Here is a 19907-nt window from a genome sequence, read left to right as displayed (position 1 = left end):
ACCTTCTCATACATTTCCATTAAGAGCTGTTGCTCACTGGTAGAATAGTGTGTGGCACGTCGCTTCTCCATTTCACCATGGCTGTTTTGAAATCACCATGAAGCCAGGACACACTGACTGGGCTCAGTCAAGTCTGGCTTTACTCTGTTATCCTGAATTTCTTTATTCTGCTTTTGTAAAATAGCACTGATCTCTAAAATCTAAACTTATTTTAAGAACTTGTCCTTGCACAGAACATATGTTGTCACTCTTTAGATGAAATGTTCATAATAATCATTCAAAATCAGTCTGAAATGATTGTGTGTAATTCTTCTACTTTCTTTAATAGTGGTCGCTTTAGGCTGATATGGGTTGTATTTTTTACACCTCGCTGTTATGATTTTATTGCAGTGCCCAAGAAAGTTAATTATTTGACGTTACATGATAACTTAACATAATATTACTAAAAGCCTTAGGTATGTGCTCTCACATGAGGTTTTATTTGTATTAATTTATTTTTCCAGAATGTTTTATTTATGATTTGTCTTTGCAACAACCTTGGCGTCTCTGCAATGACTTTTTCTTAGCTGATGTTCAAGTATACATTTATGTTTCCTCATATTCCATTCCTGTCAGTCAGTCATTCACATTATATCCCCTGTTTGTTTTATTTTCTTTCTCCTAACTCACTGCTTTGCTTTGCTGTACCAGTACAGCTGCAGTGTCTTCCCTTTGAAGTGGATTATCTTAAGATCTGTGTTGGTTGAGGAGGACAGATCGTGAATAGGAGAGTGAGAGAGAGAGAGATGGTAAGGAGAGAGAGGAATCCAAACACAGAGACAGAGAAAGCAGAACAATGCCAGGGAGGTTTTATGAACCTCCTGTAACATTCAGCTGTTGAATTATAAAAGAGGAGTTTTTAGGGGACCGGCCGTTATTTTATGCTTCGCTTCTGTAAGCACATGAATACACTCACGCTGTATTTTACTGGGAAACATATGCATAGCCCGCCCGGTATCATGCCAAAACATGTAATACACCCATCAGTGCACAGGAGGATAATCTGTCAGTGTCACATTTTGCCTCACTGAGGCGTGAAAAGTAGTTGCGCGAACGACTGTCGAAGAAGGAGGTCGTGTGACAAAGTACAAAGAATGACAAAGTCCTTGTAGGGAGTAATTTGGGGCTGATTGGACAAATGCAGAACTTTCACATGGATGACCGGTGTCTGAGTCTGTGAGAAAGCAAAAGTCTATGTGCATTTCTTTCATCGTAAGGAAGTTACTGACACAACGAAACATATTTAATTTATGGAATGTACATTAAGTAGCTTACATGATGTGCATAACGTTACTTATGTTAAGTTCCTTATCTTAACCCAAACTATGATCTTTCCTGAACCCTCACCAATAGTTTTTGTGCAGAACCCTAACCAAAGTGCATTCATGTCATGTTTAACCCAAAACATGATATTTCCTTAATATTAACCTCATGGTTTTTGGTTTTCACGCTTAGGCGAGGCAAAACGTGACACTGACAAGGTGTCCTCTAGTGGATTAACAGTTGTATGACGTGGTATGAAATTGGTTTGGCACGTCGGACCTAAAAATAAAAATTTCTTGAAAGTCAGTGTTTTGTTTTTTTTCCAACTTCACACACTTCATTTTCCCTGATTTCTCCTGTAGCACATAACACACAAAATGGTCAACCAGGGAACATTTTATTTTCCATAAACCAAGAAAAATTACTTCAGAGTGAAGCAGAATAAAAAGTAGGTTTTCAAGTTTTCACAAGAGGATCTCTCCTCTGTGCTAAAAAAGGCCCTTGTTTGTTTGTTATGATTGTTATGAACACATACACAGGTGCATATATACATACACACTCACAAACATATGTACAGAGCTTGTCAAGGGACAAGCATGACATATTTGCAGGATGTTTTTGGCAAGACATGAAGCAAGACAAACACAAGAAAGTAATAATGAGAAAGCAGACAAAGAGCATTAGCAGGGTTTTTTTCTCTTCTGTGTGTAGAGGAAAAACGTTGTTAGAGAATGTGTTGGTATTTGTTGTTTGCCAGAGACTATTGTATGCGTGTTAATAAGAGAAGGAGTAAACAAGCTTGTGTGTGCGTGTGTGCCCATAAAGTGTGTTAATAAACTGAGGGAGGGTCTCATCAAGGTGATGAATAGAACAAAACACACCGGGACGGATTAGAGAGAGAGGGAAAGAGGGATTGAAAGAAAATAAAGAGATTAACTATAGTATGCCTTGAGTTGGAAGGATTGAGGAGGGGCAGACGGAGGGATGGAGCAAGGTATGTAGGGAAGGAAGGAAGGGAAACCACAGAGGTATGGATGAAAGGCAGAAAAGAGTCTTGAAGAGGAGGTGAGGAAAAAAGAGAGGAGATGAAAGAGGTAGGGAAAATAAAAGAGAGCAGCGAGGGAATGACGAAGGAGGAGAGAGGAGGACATCTGGGAAAGAAGGAGGGGAGGAATAGGGAAGATGGGAAGGAAAGGAAGGGAGGAAATCATCCAGATTAAAGGAAAATCTGGATGAAACAGAAGGAGGTGGGGTAACAAGGAAGACAGGACTGAGAAAAAAAAATGGTGAAGGGAGAGAATGAGACACAATAACTGAGGAAGAGAAAAATAAATATGAAGTGAAGATAGGCCGAACGTGAGAAGGCTAAATATTTGAGAAAAAAATAGAGTGGAGAAATGTGTGCTGTTGAGAGGAAGATGGTGTAGGAAATAAAAACAGAAACATATCATATCACTATAAAATTGGTCATTCTTTTTCTTTTCTTATCAAAACAATTGCATTTTATGTATTAGATATAATATTCACCTCAGGATACATTTGATTCCTCCTGCACGCAGCAATTATTCTGCTCGAAATGTTAACTTTCTCCTGTCACTCCTTTATCTTCTCTCACCAAAACATACCGTGGGAGGTGGCACCGTGCTGTGTGGATCAATTTTAGAAGACGTTTTATACAAAGAGCGAATGGCACATATCAGAGATTAAAGAAAATCAGTGAGAAAATCGAGGGCAGGGAAATTCCAGGCAAAGCAGATTTCAATTTTAAGCAAATTCCCCTCTTAACTGTCACTGTGACAACTCGGCTTTCTCTCCTCTTTTGTTTATAATGGGTGTGTGTGAACTTCAGGTTAACATCACTTTCTATTTTCCTCTCTCTTTTGTCTTTCTTCTCTCCAGGGTGTGGTTCCAGTCAGGCATCAACTTCCTGGCTGTGAAACCCAGCAACCTCGTCGCGTGGGAGATCAAACAGGAAATGGCACCAGGAAGCAGTTCGTTGGCAGTGATGTGTCAGAGAAAGGCCTCCTCCACAGCAGAGAGGTAGGACTGGAGCTCTCATATCTCTACTCCTTTTATTTTTTTCCAACAGCTTCCTCTGTCATCCAGCAGCTGGTTAGTTTATTCTCTGTGTACAGAGTATTTGTGGGTGCATAAAATGTGTGAAAAGGTCTTTGATTTTTCTGCTTCAAAGCCATAACAATGTTTGTGCCCTACATTTGTTAATTTGAGAGCTTGGTTGTTTTTTTTTACAGTGACAGCTCCTATGAAGTAAGAACTGTCAGCTAATTAAAAGATACAGTCAATGCAAGGTAATTTTTGTGATGAAAAAAAAAAAATCGAATTTGTATATCATTCACAGTAGATGGGTGGGATTTTACGAGGTGTGATCAAAAAGTTTTGAGACTGTTCCTGTTGCGCATGAACGCACCACAGTAACGTGCACGGAGCAGACGGAAGCTGTTATTTTTGTGATTAAGTATTCCAAGTCCAGTTGCTTGATCGACATCAGCACCTGAGTTTCATGAGTTTTGTGAACACTTGAGCATTTCATCACGGGCCTGAAACTTTAGCTGAGCACTGACATCAAATTTGGTGACAAACTGAGAAGATTGGCAACAGAGACCCTTGAAATGCTTCAGAAAATAATAAAGCAATGAGCCGGGCGAGGTGTTTTAAATGACATTCATGTTTCAACAGGGGCATATTGTCACTGTCCAAGACTGAAGAAGGTGCTTCAGGTTAGGAGCGCAACCTTACTTTGACATTCGCTGTGTTGTGCCCCATGAATTCATTCCCCAGGGTCAGACTGTCAACACTGAGGTCTGCTGTGTCGTTTTGAGGAAAAATATTTGGCACAAACAATCTAAAGTGTGATGCAATGGCACTTGGGTTGTCAATCGACATGGCATGTCTGCTCACGGCGCCTTGATAATGGGAGTTTATTGCCCACAATAACACAGTCATCACTTCCCACCACCCCTACTTGCCAGATTAGGAACAATTTTATTCCAAATTTGATGTGCGCTCTCTGCTCAAGTTTCAGGTCCATGGTGAAGTCGCAGTTGCGCACGTACCAGTGGTTAAAAGAAACGTGTGTAAATCAGGTGCTGATGTTGATCATAATACAACTTACAATACTTACAACCATACTTACTCACAAAACTTATTTCTTCCCACTGGTCCATGTGCATTATATATACGTTGTAGTTTACAAGGTTGGATGGCTCCCTTAGATTGATTCTTGTTTTCCTTTTGATACAGATTTTTACAAGCCATCTTTGAATCCAGATTCAGAAATTATTGAATACTGAAGACAAAGTAATTGCAATATAGTGTAAAGGAAAAGCCTTGTTTATTGCCTGTTGACTTATTGACTGTCTGTTTGACCCTTGAACTCCAACCTCTACCCTATCGCCTTCGAGATGTGTGTGTGTGTGTGTGTGTGTGAAGGAGTTTTGAATTTATAGACTGAGGCTAAAGTGTTACAAGCATCATTTTATCTTCAATACACACACTGTATGTCTGTAGTAAACAAAGGCACACACATGGTGGGCTGACAGGTGGCTGTGGAAGAAATTGATGCACATGTCATGTTAAACTTGCCATTAACCTGGTAATTGCTCTGTCAGGGTTGGTTCTGTTTGCCTTTATGTGTGAGTATGTAGTTTGTGTCAACGGGGTAAAACCAGTGGCAGCAGAGTAAATACACCCTGGCTTTTATTTTGTTGCTAATGCAGCAGTCAATTAGTGCTTGATCCCAGCATACAGTTCGGGTGAATTTGTCGTTGCATAGAAAATAACAAAAACAGATTAAACATAATCAGCGTGGGTGAGCTATAAAACCCCACAGTGGTGAGAAAAATGTCACACTTAAAAAAAATAAAGATAGCAGATGCTAACTGGGTGGTGATTCAGTGACTCTGCACTGAAAGTAATGGTACAAAAACAGCACAGCATAATTAACAAGTATGGTAAGGAAAATAAAATCAGGCCCCAGTGCAGAAAATACCACAAATTGAATTTACATACTGATGCAACTCATAGTCAAAGCTTGTATTCCAAATTAAGATCGTCACAGTTTAAGAAAAACACAAACTCTAAGACTGACAGCTTGAAAAAGAAACACAGTGTGGCTTATTATAGTTATTTAGTCAATGATACATCTTCAAAGGGAAAATAATGATGATGGATGTATCTCAGTGCTTGTTTTTACATGACATTTTGGGATAATACTATAACTACATAAGTGAAGTTTTAATTTAAAATAGAATATGCTAAATGACACGCTGTGTCAGGATCTCCGCCCGTCCCTGTTTGTCGTTCCCTCTGTCTCCCCGATCACCCTTTTCCTCATGTTTTCTGTCTTCGCCCCACGACCACACTGCTTTCAGCTGGCACAGCTGGTTCTCATTCCAGTAATCACCACCTGGCATTATATCAACCTCCGATCCTACACTCCACACGCATAAGTCCGTCCGATCATCTCATCTGTCCTCCCTGTGTGCCAGTCTGCCTGCTACCCATGTGTTCCAACTCCATGGCATACCAGGGGGACATCGTCTCAGATCGTGGCCCCCAGTTCACCTCACAGGTCTGAAAGGCGTTCTGTCTTGCCCTCAGGGCCAGCACCTCCTCCGGCTTCCACCCACAGTCCAACGGACAAACTGAGATGAATCAGGAGCTAGAGGCCATCTTCCGTTGTGTCACTGCGTCAAAGCCTTTATCGTGGAGCTCCCTACTCGCGTGGGCGGAGTATGTCCACAATAGCCACACCTCCTCTGCCACCGGAATGTCACCTTCTGAAGCCTCCCTAGGCTACCAACTCCCCCTGTTTCCATGCCAGGAGTCTGAGAACGCGGTCCCATCCGTGCAATGCAACCTTCGCTGCAGCCGAAAGACGTGGAGAAACACTCAGGCCGCCCTGCTTCGTACGTCACACCAAAACAAACGCCTGGTGGATCCTCGCCACGCTCCCGTCCCCGTCTACTGCCCTGGCCAACAGGTTTGGCTCTCCAACTGGGACATTCCCCTCCGCACGGAGGTCCATTCCCCGTTTTGGAGGTCATCAACCCCATTGCCATAAAACTCAAGCTCTCTGACTCTGAGAATCCACCCGGTGTTCCATGTATCCCTCCTGAAGCCCGTAGCCTCCAGTCCCTGTTTGTCGTTCCCTCATGTTTCCTGTCTTCTCCCCTGTTTGTTTTTGTCTGTCGTGTGTTACATGTTCTGGTCTGTGTCTGGAGGGTGTGGATTCATTCCACTGGCCGCCTCCCGTCACCTCCCACTACCACACCTCTTTCAGCTGGCACAGCTGGTTCTCTTTCCAGTAATCACCACCTGGCAGTATATCAACCCCGGTCCTACACTCCACCTGCGTCAGTCCGTCCGATCATCTCACCTGTCCTACCTGTGTGCCAGTCTGCCTGTAACCCTGTGGTACATACCTGTCACACAGTCGACCCTGCACGCTGTTCTGTGTTTGCGTTTGGGTCCGTTTTCCAACACCACCACATGACACACTGATCACTATCCAAAATCATGACACAATATACTAATCTGTTCAATCAGTTTACCAAAGCCACACGAGGTTGTTTAATGTATTTATGTACCAAAGTTCTGCAGCAGCACTCCTGTGTTTAATAAAATATTTAAAGAGTCAATTTTAAGCCCCAAAAAAATGTAAAGACTAATTTCAGCAAATACCAAAATCTAAATTACCAGCTTTATCCAACCACCAAAATACTGAGTCCTGCTCTCCTGGATGCCCTGTTCATAATCAGAGTTACACACATTTCTGTTTAGAAGCTGCTCAGTCCGACCACAGTCTGATCTGGCGACAAAACTTACGGTAAAATAAAGTCAAACCATAAAACAGTTATATCTTTGCTTTTTTTTTTTCTGCGTGTGTGTGATTGCTAAGTGTTTCTGAATGTGTGTTTACATGCACATTTGTTTATGCAGTGAGTGAAATGCAAACCAGACAACAAATGCAAACACATATTCACACACATTGCTCAGAGGGAAAATACTGGTTGTGAGATCCACCATGTTGCCACATAGAATACAATACATACAGGGTGTGTTTGTGAATGTGTTGTTGTCAGACAAAGTCAACTGGGAGCTGTGTTAGCCGTGGGTGAACGGAAAGGGATTTGACCAGAAAGTAATGTTGCAGGATATGGATACAGATCTCTTTAGCTTCTCTCTCTTCATCTTATGTCTCGTGCTCTTTTTGATGTCCTTATTCACTACCTCTATCTGCCCATCCATTTCTTATTCTCTGTCCCTCCTCTACACTCTTCCTTCCTCCTCTTCTCTTTGTGTGAGAGCAGTACTGATGAATGACTTGCCATTCCATGAAACTATTATTGCAAGGCCCCAGCTTAATTAGCACCACTTAGCTAGCCGTTAACCACGTCCAGCCTTAACTGATGGACAGCAGCAGCAGCAACAAATAATCCAAATGTGGCAGTGATGGAAATAAAAGTGATGACACAACAGCTTTGAGCTTTCAAATTAAGAGCAGTTAAACGTTTTTACAAGATTTTTTTTTTAATTTTTTTACATTGGACCTGGTTTCTTTGTACGGTGAGGTACAGTTTGTACATAGTTTATTTTCTTATCTAACTATGTGACCACTTCTATGTCCCAAATTATTGTGCAGTGCCTGTCAAGTTTTCAATTTTCCAACAGCACATAATGTGTATGGTCCTGAATGATTATGGTGGAAGACTTACCATCAAAATTCATAGCAGCTGCATCTGTCTCCCCAGCTGTTGCTGCTATCATTCGGCCTCTTATCGACTTTTTAATGTGTCTGACAAACCTGTTGCATTCGTCACTTTTTCTGTCCTGTTTAACTGCTTAACTCAAATACATCTTTTGTATTTACACACAGTACATTTCACTTTTAATGCTAAAGGAGAAAAGACAGTTAGGATGAGGCCTAACTGATGAGTGGTGAAACACTGAAGGCGTTTGATGAATTTTAGGATGTGCCAGCAATGGCAACCTCAAGGCAAAGAAGTTATTTTCCTGCCTTGTTGTCATCCATCATGAAGGTGTTTGGTGTTGAGGTGGTGGTGACTCTAAATGGCTGCTTATTTTCTTGAGCTTTGGCACATATCTATTTGTGGTAGCGGCACATTTTGTTCCTCTAAATTATTTAATTTATATTTGCCCTAAAGGAATGCAAAATATTCAAAGTGATGTCAGAAAGTGATGCCTTAAAAAACAGATTATAACATGACTCTCAAAGACTTCACAATACAATCACAGATGCCAGCACACGCGTATTCACGTCTGCTTACGCTCCTGCCGCCTTCAAAGTGATAGTGTAAACAAATTTGCCTCAAAGCTCAGATTATGATTCGGAAAGTACGAACACACACATGTTTTGATGCGCACATGCATAAATGCACAGGCCTATAGGAGAACACACACACACAGGAATCAGGACTGATTCAAAGCAGTAATTCCCTTTAACATCCCAAAGGAAACTGCATTGAAAGCTGTAGGAGGGAATAAAGCAGACATTTTTTACTACGCACACACACACACACACACACACACACACACACACACACACACACACACACACACACACACACACATACAGTATCAACAGACTATTGCAAGCATACAAGAGGCAAGAACACAGGCTTTTATCAGTGATTGTGTGGGCGGGATGGCTAATTACAAGAGCTGATGTGTATTAATCTCTAATGAGATATTACTGTTTGGAACACGAAATTGTGAGTGTGCTTTTTTTTTTATGAATGAGAGGGTGGGAATGATTACTGCCTCTGACAATTAATCTTGTGAATTGATTCATGTTACCTATTGTTCCTCTGATTTAATACGATCTGACATGATACAGTGTTTCAGTGTGTTAGCGTAAGAGGAAGCGCATGGTGAGTGGATGCAGTAATTAGAACAGGAGCGTAGGGTTTGCTCAATGTGTAGTTGTGTTCTTGTGCGAGATTGTGCACGTGTTAATAGTTGTGTGTCTCTGAGATAGGTGTATGTATGCAGTTTTACTTATATCGTTTTTTTTGAATATATTGTAGCGTCCCTGCTTAAGGAAGCTGCCAGGCGGTACTCGGTTTTCTGGAACTTTATTTGGAACAATACGCAGGCTACTGTGGGCCGTAGCCAACGGCAACATCACGGCTAATTCTTACCGGTAGCTCTACACAGCATGTCTTCGTCGCACACACACTTGAACTACTCTCACAACAAGCAAGAGGACTCATCTTCATCATCAACAGGACCCATCCCCCCCTTAGTTCCTGACCAATCACAGGTGGCTGTCCCACCCTGCTCACCGTCATAGGTGCAGGAATGACTGACAGGTCTCACAGCTTATCTAAATACAGCGACAACAAGCGTGAACACTTTAACATTTTGAACAGTTAACCTAACATGTCACCTGGGCCGTTACTATATGTTTGTAGGCTGAGAGTATCTGAGACCAAAAAATGAACCCAATGGTTGATTATGATGACTGTAATTACTGTTCCACCACCTCAATTATTTTTTCATAAAAGCATCATTTTCACACAGAGGTTTGGATCAAAGCTCTTACAGCTCTCTTTTTTTTTCTTCCCATTATTGATTTTGATCATACAGTAATTATTCATGATTTGTTTATTTCTCACTCCTTGACAACTCTGATATCATTTAGCTGTAATCACATACGACCGTCATCTTGGCTTATTGACTCTATGCTTAGTTCTGCCTCCCTGCCTATAGGCCTGTGTCTATCAGTGCACTGAAAAGTAAAATATAATGAGATTTTTAGATGTGCGTGTGTGTGTGTGTGTGTGTGTGTGTGTGTGTGTGTGTGTGTGTGTGGTAAAATGTGTCTTTTGTTGGAATTGTGATTATCATTTCTTCATATTGTTAATATTCTTACCATTATAATATATTTTTATACGATGTAATTTTGTGATGTTTATTCATGGTAAATCAATGTTTTTGTGTTTGTCATTTTCTATTTAGAGTTGCAAAAGCAGTCGACTCGACCTTTTTAAATTTTCAATGTTGTTACTGATACTGTTTGTCATTTTCACAGAATCTCTCGACTATTATCTCATTTAGAAAAAGAACCCCCCCCCCCCCCACTCTGTTCTTTTTATTAGATTCAACAAGAAATAGACCAGATACAAAATGACCTTAGTTTTGTATGGTGGGTTATATGAGGAAAATGTGCCATAGTTTATGACAGGGCAGCCAGAATGGGAGCAGTGCTCTATTTCATGATCAAGATTAGATCTATAGATTAACACTGCTAATGGGCTCCGTTCAATACCGGAACTGGGGTAATGCACTGTCCACACTCTATATAGCGACATGCTATTTATCTGCACATGTGTGTGTGCACGCACTAAATAGCATTTACATTTTTCATCATCCAGAGCTATTTGCTTGTGGTGGCAGCCAAAAAGTTCAATTTAATGATTCCACAGTATTTCCTGCAGAACCATCTTTGAATATATTACACTGCATAGGCTGTACAGTTATATTAAGTAGTTTAAACACAGTACTTCAGCAAGAAAATGCAAGACTCTTTTTGTAACTTGTGACATTAAAAGAAGGTGAAACTGTATTTCGTTTTTGTTTTTTTTGGAGGAAGGGACAAAGCAATATCTGACAAATTCCTCACTAGTGCCAGTGTGCTTGTAAATCGCCTAAACATAACAGTTTCAGGCATGTCCAGTGGAATAATGCTCATCCCCACAAAGATGAAACTGGGTATTGTTACCATACATCATTATGATTTGAATGTGTATGTTTATGTGTTCACTGACTCTTCACATGTACTTGTTATGCATATCCAATCCAATAACGCTGTCGTTGGGACTTTGAGAAATATTACAAGCAGTAGTCACATTTTATATTTAACTGGCCATCAGATCAGACAAAGTATTGATTTTGATAATTGGAAAAAATGTGAATTGCAAATCGGATCATTGGCAAGGACAATAACTGACACCTGATATATGACACATAGAATATGCCTTTCACGACAGTTATTCATGAACCTAAGGTTCAGAAATGTGAAATAAACTTTTAATAAGCTATTTAAACACAAACGGTGTTGTGTGTGTGGAAGGTACTTGCTCAGTCTTAATAGCTTTCCTTTATAATGGAATTAACTCATGCCCACTGTATTCACACAATCAAATGTTGCATAGCTTTTATTTGCACAATGGAGGTACAAGCACTCATGTCAACTTTAATGAGTTGGCTCACGTGGAGTTGACAAATTTCAGTTTTGATGCACACACACATGCTACATCATACAAATATGCTACGAGCCTGTTCCCCTTTGAATGACTACCGCATGCTGATACTTCAAACTCGAATCCGTTCCTCACAAATACATACACAGGTTTTCGGATGAAAGTTTTTCATGGTTGAATCGGTTTCAATCCACAAAAGAAGAGAGAAAGATGCAGGTCGTGAGGTTAAGTGTTTGACGGTTTTAGTCGTTTGTAAACACAAACTTACTTAACGGAGAGCTTTTGTTTGAGTGCTGGGAGTCTCCATGGGATACACACACACACACACACACACACACACACACACACACACACACACACACACACACACACACACACACACACACACACACACACACACACACTGCATAGACATGGGGCCAAGATGTCTGCAGTCTCAGTTGGCACACTTGGGGATTAAAGACACAGCAAGAGGGAGGAAGGATAGAAAGAGAGGGCTGTCTGCCAGCAAGTGAATGAAGAGTGAGGGAGAAGTTCTGGGAGCGTGACACTGTTTCTCTTTGTGTCCGTCCCTGGAGAGAGAAAAATGGAGAATTCCCTTCAGTTCGTTACACACATTTTCATTCATTGCAGTGTGTGCATGTGCATGTGTGTGTATATGTGGGAAAGAGACAGATATTTAGATGGTTTTTTTTATTTTTTTATGAGCATGCAGAATCAGTTTGTGTGTGCTCTTCTGATACGCATTTCTCTGCCCCATCACTCGAACTGGAGACAAAGTACTTCACCCACTTTATCCTAAAGCATATAAACATACACACACAAATAAATAATTTTACCTTTCACTTTCACTTTCAGGTGGTAACATACTGTATGTCCTGAACTCAATCTTTGCTTTGACTTTGCCATACAGATCTTTTTTTTTTTTTTGCTCAGGTTTTGAGATATCTGTCTCTAAGATTTCTGCCTCCACTCCAAAAAAAACTTTCAAAAGCATTTTACCATCCCCAAAATGTCATAGTTACTTTGGATAAAGCACAAACCTCACTTTGAACAGTTAATGGTGAATCTTTATTTAAATACAAAGAAGCAGTAATGTGGAAATCACAAATCAATTTGCTGATTAAAATCTTTCTGTTCAGTTCAGTTCAAAGATTTTTAGCCACTGGCTGTATAATTCTTTCACGTTTGTGATCACAGCCAGCAAGTACTATAAATCGTGAACACATCACCATTTGAAGGCAGTTCAGTTTCAAAAACCATTAAGCATATCATTTAACGTAGCAGTGATGTTTAATTTCTGACCTTCGGTTTGATTCGCTCAGTGTGTTGCTTGTAAAAGCTGTTCTGTTCTTTCCGCTGTTAAACTAACTTGTTATTATCTAAGCACTGTTTGTATTATCAATAGCTCTGCCGCACATTATTTGCAACAGACTTGTCAGATTATGATTTTTTTTATGTGGCTTTCATGGTCATTTTAAATCTTAAATGTTTTTAAACTTGATCTATCTTGCACAATCCCAAACCCAGCTGCTTAACCAGTTCAGTTTCATCTTAATACCTCTATAGCACAACATGTACTCTGACCTTTCAGCCAATTTGAGTTTGATTAGAAAAACTCTCCAACTTAATTCATCTCTAAGCTCCAGTTTCCTGATATCTCACCTCTGTCTTTGGTTCTAAAATGTGAAAGCAGTGAACACTTTTTGGGTTTGTGTCTCCAACATGATGTTCCATTTTAACAGCATTCATATAAAATTGTTGAGGATTTTTGCTTTGCCATTTCACACTTCTGCTTTTCCAAACTATCAACTTCCAGTATATTATAAAAGGATTGTTTGTACTATATTTCAACAACTCCAGAATAGATTTGTCCCTGAAAAATGAAAATAATCCAAGAACACACATAAAGGCACGTACACACACACACACACACACACACACACACACACACACACACACACACACACACACACACACAGTCTGTGGGGTTCCTTTCACAGAAGAGCAGAGGAAATGACCCCCACAGTGGTAATAGTCTGTGTTTATCACTCTTCCTTCCCTCCCTTCTCTCTCTTCTTCTGATTGCACAAAACAAAATAGAGGCCAGAAGGGTCTCTCATATATCCTGAAATAATTTATATATTCTGTTGCTTTACAGCACATTGAAGCATTACTGATAATTTGTCCTACTCTTCTGTTTCTATCTGTACTATTTTTTTCCATCTCCCTGTCTTCCCCTTGGTTGCTTGCAGATTGACTATTTTGTTTTACAATAGACTTTTTTTCTATGTCAATTCTGCCCAAGCATGTTTTGGCTTGCTAAAACTTGACAGTGTCATTGTGTCTTTGTGCCCTTCTCCCATTTTGACCCTGAAGAATAGTTTGGTCACAAACAAATATTATATTCTCCTCAAGTATACTTTGTGTGTGTAGGGTGTGTGTGTGTGTGTGTGTGTGTGTGTGTGTGTGTGTGTGTGTGTGTGTGTGTGTGTGTGTGTGTGTGTGGGTGGGTGGGTGGGTGTGGGTGTGTGGATGATAACTGTAATGATGCCCAAAATTCAAAGCTAAGGGACATCGAGGTTGTCCCTGATGTGTGTAAGCATGGACCAAAGGCTGTGTATGAAAGTGGCCATATGGTCTGAAAAGTGAAGCCAATACAGAAGTGCCTTAAAGTCCAATACCACTAGGGACCGGCTCCTTAAAACCCTCGGTCCAATCAGCTTCCATTCAAAAAGCATCAACTTCTCTCATGAATTACAAAGCCAATATTTTTTTGACCTTGGTCATTATATTGTCATTCTCAAATTGACTCTTTCTGATCAATGTTCGGTTGGTCCTTCTGAAAATAATTATATAATTCCTTAGATATTAGGCCTTAAATATAGGTATGTTTTGGGTTGTGCCTGGTTCGATATACAGTACATGCCTGAGATGCAGTTATGTTCCCAATATAGTTGGGTGACAGATTGTCCTCGGGTTCTCAAATACCAGATTTGAGGCTTGAAAACGGCAGTTGACAAACACATTAGATGAGATCATGGTGGGTTGCCATGTCGTGACTTATAGAAGACAGAGAGGAGGTGGGAGGAGAAAGTATGTCTGGAGCGAATAGATTTGGGCAGAATGAAGGAAAAATACCTGTAAGTTGAAGAATAAGGGATGGAAAAAGTTGTCATTGAAGAAAAAAATCAGAAGAGGTTTAAGAGAGAGAAGTGAGGATACAGAACTAGAGAAAACTCATTTCCAAAAATCTTTCAACATCTGTTTTAAACATTTTAACACCTGCACCCCCGAGAGTTTCCTTTGGTCCAAACCACAGTGGTGTGTTCACACTGTGGGTAAACCTGCCACCTGTAAGTGAATAAACCTTCTTAAAATAAACCTGTCATCCTCCGAGACAGGACGTTTGGGACGAGGGGGTCAGCGCAATGTATTTAAGTCCTTGCAAACTTCAGCTCGGATCCATCAGTTTGTCCCTGAGCTGTGCCTTGTTTTAAGCCCTCCGGAGTTCATACAATCAACCAATTAAGAAAGTTAACCCATGCGACAGCACCATTTACAGACATCAGCTCCAATTCAAAAAGCACATATAGTCAAAAGTGGTGCCTCTACAAAAGATACTCTTGTGGTTCTCTAGGTTATGGAACATTTGATATAAATGGATCGAAGCAGTATAACTGTCAATTACAGGGGAAAAAGGACATACAGGTAGTGGGGATAAAGCGGGATCCAGTGGGATAAAGGCAGCATTTGTGTTCGTTTCGTGTGGTTTGGTGAGTGCTCCTGAGAGCCACTCTATCATCGCTCTGAGCGATGACCAGGGCTTGCTAATTAGGACTCTCAGATATGGATGGGGTTTGTGTGTACAGCCTCGCATAGCATCATTCTGTCACTCACTAAAATGACCCTGGCCACCTGAGCACACTCAGTCACTGGGCCAGACTCCCGGGCATTAACATATGTGAGCACAAACCAGCATGCAGATGGGCACACATCCTGAAACACTGGATCACAGGTTTCATCCCGACTGTAAAATCAGTACACATGAATGGTATGGGTCACACTTCATGGATGTACTCGTATCTAAACATCCTTGCGAACACACACACTGTACTTTTCTGAATGTTTTTGTAGGCCACGCTTTAAATAACCTTCCAATCCCATCGGTTTATTCCCCTTGCTCTACTACCCACTCCGCCGCTCTTCCCCCTCCCTTCTGCCTCTCCCATTCTTCGTCTCCTCACTCACCCTCCGTGCCCCTCTTAAACCCCCCCGGGAGCCTGCGTAGCGGGATGTGTGGCTAATTAAGGCGACCTACGCGGACCCTGCGTGTTCGAGTCCCTCTCCTTAGAGATGAACAGTGTTATAGAGCGAGCGGCAGTGCCGATGCTAACACTAACTCCTTGTCCCTGGTGTGGGTGATTGTGCGTATGTGTTTATGTGTGTTGGTGAAGAGCTGTCAAATGTTGGAGATATCCCAGTCTCTTTTCCAATTTTTTTTCCCACTGTTTGCTCTTTTATTCCCATTCCTTCCCACGCTGCATCCCTCAAGTCCTTCCTCCCATCAAACAACTTGTCCTCCATTCCTTTTCGCTCTCACCCAGCCTTCCCAGTCAATTCCATTCTTTCTTTCTACCCCTCCTTTTTTTCCGCCTTCCTCCTCTCCTTAGGTGACAGGAACTCCAGGGTCCCATCGCTGCTGTTTAATTAATTCTTTTCATCATGTAAATCAAAAACCACGCTTGTGTCCTTGACTTGAGAGTTCTCGAGCATGCACGAGTGAACGAATGACACAAACAAACTGAGGGGACCGAGCGCCTCCGTCTCCCAGGAGGAGACTAAAAGGATCTGCTGGAAGAAGAAGAGGAAATAAAAGAGATGAAAAGTTGCTTAATGTGCCACAGAAGATTGTCTTTCAATGGGCAGAGAGGGGAGAGAAGAGTGAGGAAAGAATGGAAGAAAGTTTTGGAAAAAAGTAGAGTCTTCTCTTGGCTGGGTAGATTGGTCAATGCTGGTGTTTTAATTTACCAATTTAGGGACGGGGAGAAAGAGTAATGGTTGGAGTAGATTTTATTGTAAGAGGAGACTGTTTGGAAGAGAACAGTCTAAAAACAACAGTTTACATTCACGGGCGTAGAAGTTTTGATAATTTTCTGTTTGGGGCAAACGGAGTAAATAGTGTGGCGTTTTTATATGACATTAAAGTAAGCAGAGTAAAGAGCTAGGGGTCGTCGGATGGGTCAACAAAACTTCATACTGCAGACAAGAATCATCCATTCTTGTCTACAATTGTCAATTTCAACCAAAATGATAACAAATATTAAATGTTTTTTTTTGTGGTTAAACCAAACCAATGTGTCAGATAAGACAAAATTATTTGTATGTATTTTTCTGGATGGCAGATGTGAACAATGTATTTTGATCAAAGGGGATAGAGTAGTTCTGCATCCTGCTGTTTTAAACCACAACTTTTGTAGAAAGAAAAATATCCTGCTGGGTAAGGACGAGAGGAGACAGTGGGAGGAGGGAACGGATCAACATCTTTGCTTTAACTGAATGTTTTCCACTTTCATGGCCAGCTTAGAGAAAAAAGGGAAGAGGAGGAGGATAGTGGGAAGGAGAGGGAGGGGGAATACAAATGTAAGGAAACCGATTTTACGTCCTTTTTCTTTCGCGGCTCTGGAGAATGCCTGTATTTTTAGCAGTGAAAAGGAAGATGGGAGGATGGTGAAAGAGGGAGCAAAGGATAGAGGGAAAAGGAGACGAGCGGCTGTGTACTTTGCCTGGTTGTCTTTCCGTTCTTAAACACAGAAGGAAGGAAAAGGATGAGAAAGACAAAGGGAGGGTAGAATGGGGATCGGAGGAGAGAAGGGAGTTGGTCGATGAGACAATGTTCTTTGCTTTGAGGCTCCTGTGAACACTTGTCTTCTTAACACTCAGCCACCGGTGGGGAAACGGTGGAGAGCGAAAGGGAGACATAGAGAGGCAATGACAAAGGTTAAGAGTTGATGCATTGTGATTTGCTTTGAGAGCTGCAGGGAGTGGAAATGAGATCGGATCAGCTTCAAGGTTGTGTCTTAAAGTCCATTAATATATATGTATGTGTGTGTGTGTGTGTGTGTGTGTGTGTGTGTGTGTGTGTGCTGGTGTATGTGTGTGCTTCCAGGAGAAGACATGTCAATCAAATGTCCCTGAGTTTACTGTCGATGAGATCACGCATCTGGTGACATGTTTGTTCATCTAAGGCTTTGATGACCCAGTTCTTTTATTTATTCCAAACAAACTTCTGCCAGTGTTGTCCAAAAACACATCATTTCCTGTGTTCCACTTTATTTTTCCCTGCAAAACTTTTTCCAAGGAGCTTTTTACACCCAGCATTTTATCGTAAATATTCACATCCACAACAGCATATAAAAATACAAACAGGGACAGCTGAGCCCAGTCTCAGCAATTCACCTTCATTTTAATATATTCTGCTGCCATCGTGGCTTGGAGGCAGTGCACATCACTTGGCAGCTAACTTTGTCTGACTTATACAAAGTTTTGATTTTAACAATGAGAGGACGTACAAGTTAGATGATTTACATTAATATTGAAATGGAGACAGCATGAAGAATGAATTAAATTGAGCAGTCATGCATACAGTGCTTGTGTCACTTAACTGATGACATGATCTTTTGACATTGACCTTGTCACCAGCTGCATTTTGTGTAAATACCATTTCCATAAAATGAAAATGCTTTTTAGTAGCTGCATAAAGACTACGTTGTTCTGGCAGTGGCGTGCTCTGACTGAAAATTTTTGTCAGTGTATTCAGACAGAAATAGTTTTCCTCTACCCTTTTTTAATGTTTCCTCCTGCTTGGAAGAGCACTAGATGTGCAGTTCATAGATTACACGGCATGTTTTACAAGGTCATTTCCTTCCGACTTGAAAACAACCAGTCGCTTTCTTTCTCTATTTCTTCCCTCACTATACATGTATATATTACATGTATGTCCTGTATGTAGTTTGACACATTAAAAGAGTGTCAGTTTTGGAACCGTTCAGGTTGTGAACCTACCAGTCAGCCGAGTGAGTGTGAGTCCCTGGTTTGGGCCCATGGCAACCCGAAGTCAATAACAACAGTTATTGCTATGTCATACAGTGTCCGGCAAAATGGTTTAGATATGGTCAGATTCCAGACAATCTCCTCTGCATAATTATAAAGAGGTATCTCTTCTGCCAGTATTTAATGGTGAGATACATGTAAAAATATAACAATTTCATAATACATTTTTTTTACCTCCTTGGTATAAATGGTAATAAAATAAATATTGAAGTATTATCAAATTAAGTGATGAAAGATCTGAATAGCCTTGACTGTTTAAAAAAAAAAAAAAAAAAAAAAAAAAAAAAAAAAAAAGACATACCATGACCGGTTAGCCTGTCAGCAGCTTTAACCTCAACCTTTGTGCTGACCTGTTTTTAACCATACACAAGTTGTCTCATCTTACCACCCACAACAGGAAATATCAGCTGTTAGACAATGGGGGGAAAAAACAAAAACAATAATGCTTCTCCACATAGGTTTGTTTGTGTTTCCCGGTGTGACAGTGAAAAAATTCCTTTCCTTCAAGCTGTCAGTAATTGGTTCCTCCTGTCAATAAAAGGTTTCCATGTGTCATAGCTGACAACAGCACCTGTCCTCACATCTGATGCTGCTACTGCACATCTTTTTTTCTCTCTTAGTACCCCCTTTATTCTTCCATCATATTCTGTCTTTGTCTACCTCTATCCTGTTCCCTCTCTCTCTGTTCCTGCTCTGATCCTTTGTCAACTGTTTTTTTTCCTTCCTTTATTTCTTCCTGTTCATGTCGCCTGGTCTACCCCTCTCTCATTATCTATTTCCATCTCCGTTTCAGTTTCTTAACAAGCTGCTTCCTGTCTGTCTGGCACAGCTGTTGATTACTTAATTACCTCGCCTTTCACACATGAACACAAGCCCGCGCACACACACAAATATACACAAACACAAATGCAATCAAAAAGCTCAGAGACTGCACCTATACCAACCAAAAACCCGACCTGATTTAAACTTGGCCGCTATCCCCCTTCAAAGTAGTCTCCTTTGTGCAGGGTGCATAACAGACCCAATTTTACTCCACAGGGAATCGTTTGCAGTCGTTCCATCCTACTTGACATACACCTCGGGTTCATTTTAACCTGGTTCATTTTTTCCATTGTTTTAACGAACACCGGCAGCTTGGCGAGGAGCTGAGTGTTTATTCTGCGTTGAGCCCTGTACAATCAGCGTTTCTTTTCTGGTCATAGAGAGTTCAAAAATGTTAACACTGCGCTCATCACTGACTCCAGC

The 19907-nt window shown here is 40.9% G+C and overlaps 1 protein-coding gene across 1 annotated transcript in view; it reads left to right on the top strand.

Moving 5' to 3' along the window:
* The window catches only part of LOC138215838 (transmembrane protein 132D), a 268114-nt gene that overhangs the window by 140139 nt on the left and 108068 nt on the right, over window positions 1–19907 (top strand). The window contains exon 4 of the mRNA XM_069178264.1: window positions 3202–3342. Coding sequence (XP_069034365.1) covers window positions 3202–3342 — 141 coding nt within the window. The remainder of the gene's footprint in view (window positions 1–3201; window positions 3343–19907) is intronic.

This window comes from Embiotoca jacksoni, unplaced genomic scaffold, assembly GCF_022577435.1.
Source record: "Embiotoca jacksoni isolate LCO1_2020_lvr unplaced genomic scaffold, fEmbJac1.0.p SCAF_8, whole genome shotgun sequence".
Lineage (NCBI taxonomy): Eukaryota > Metazoa > Chordata > Actinopteri > Embiotocidae > Embiotoca > Embiotoca jacksoni.
This window is presented reverse-complemented; position numbering and strand designations above follow the sequence as displayed.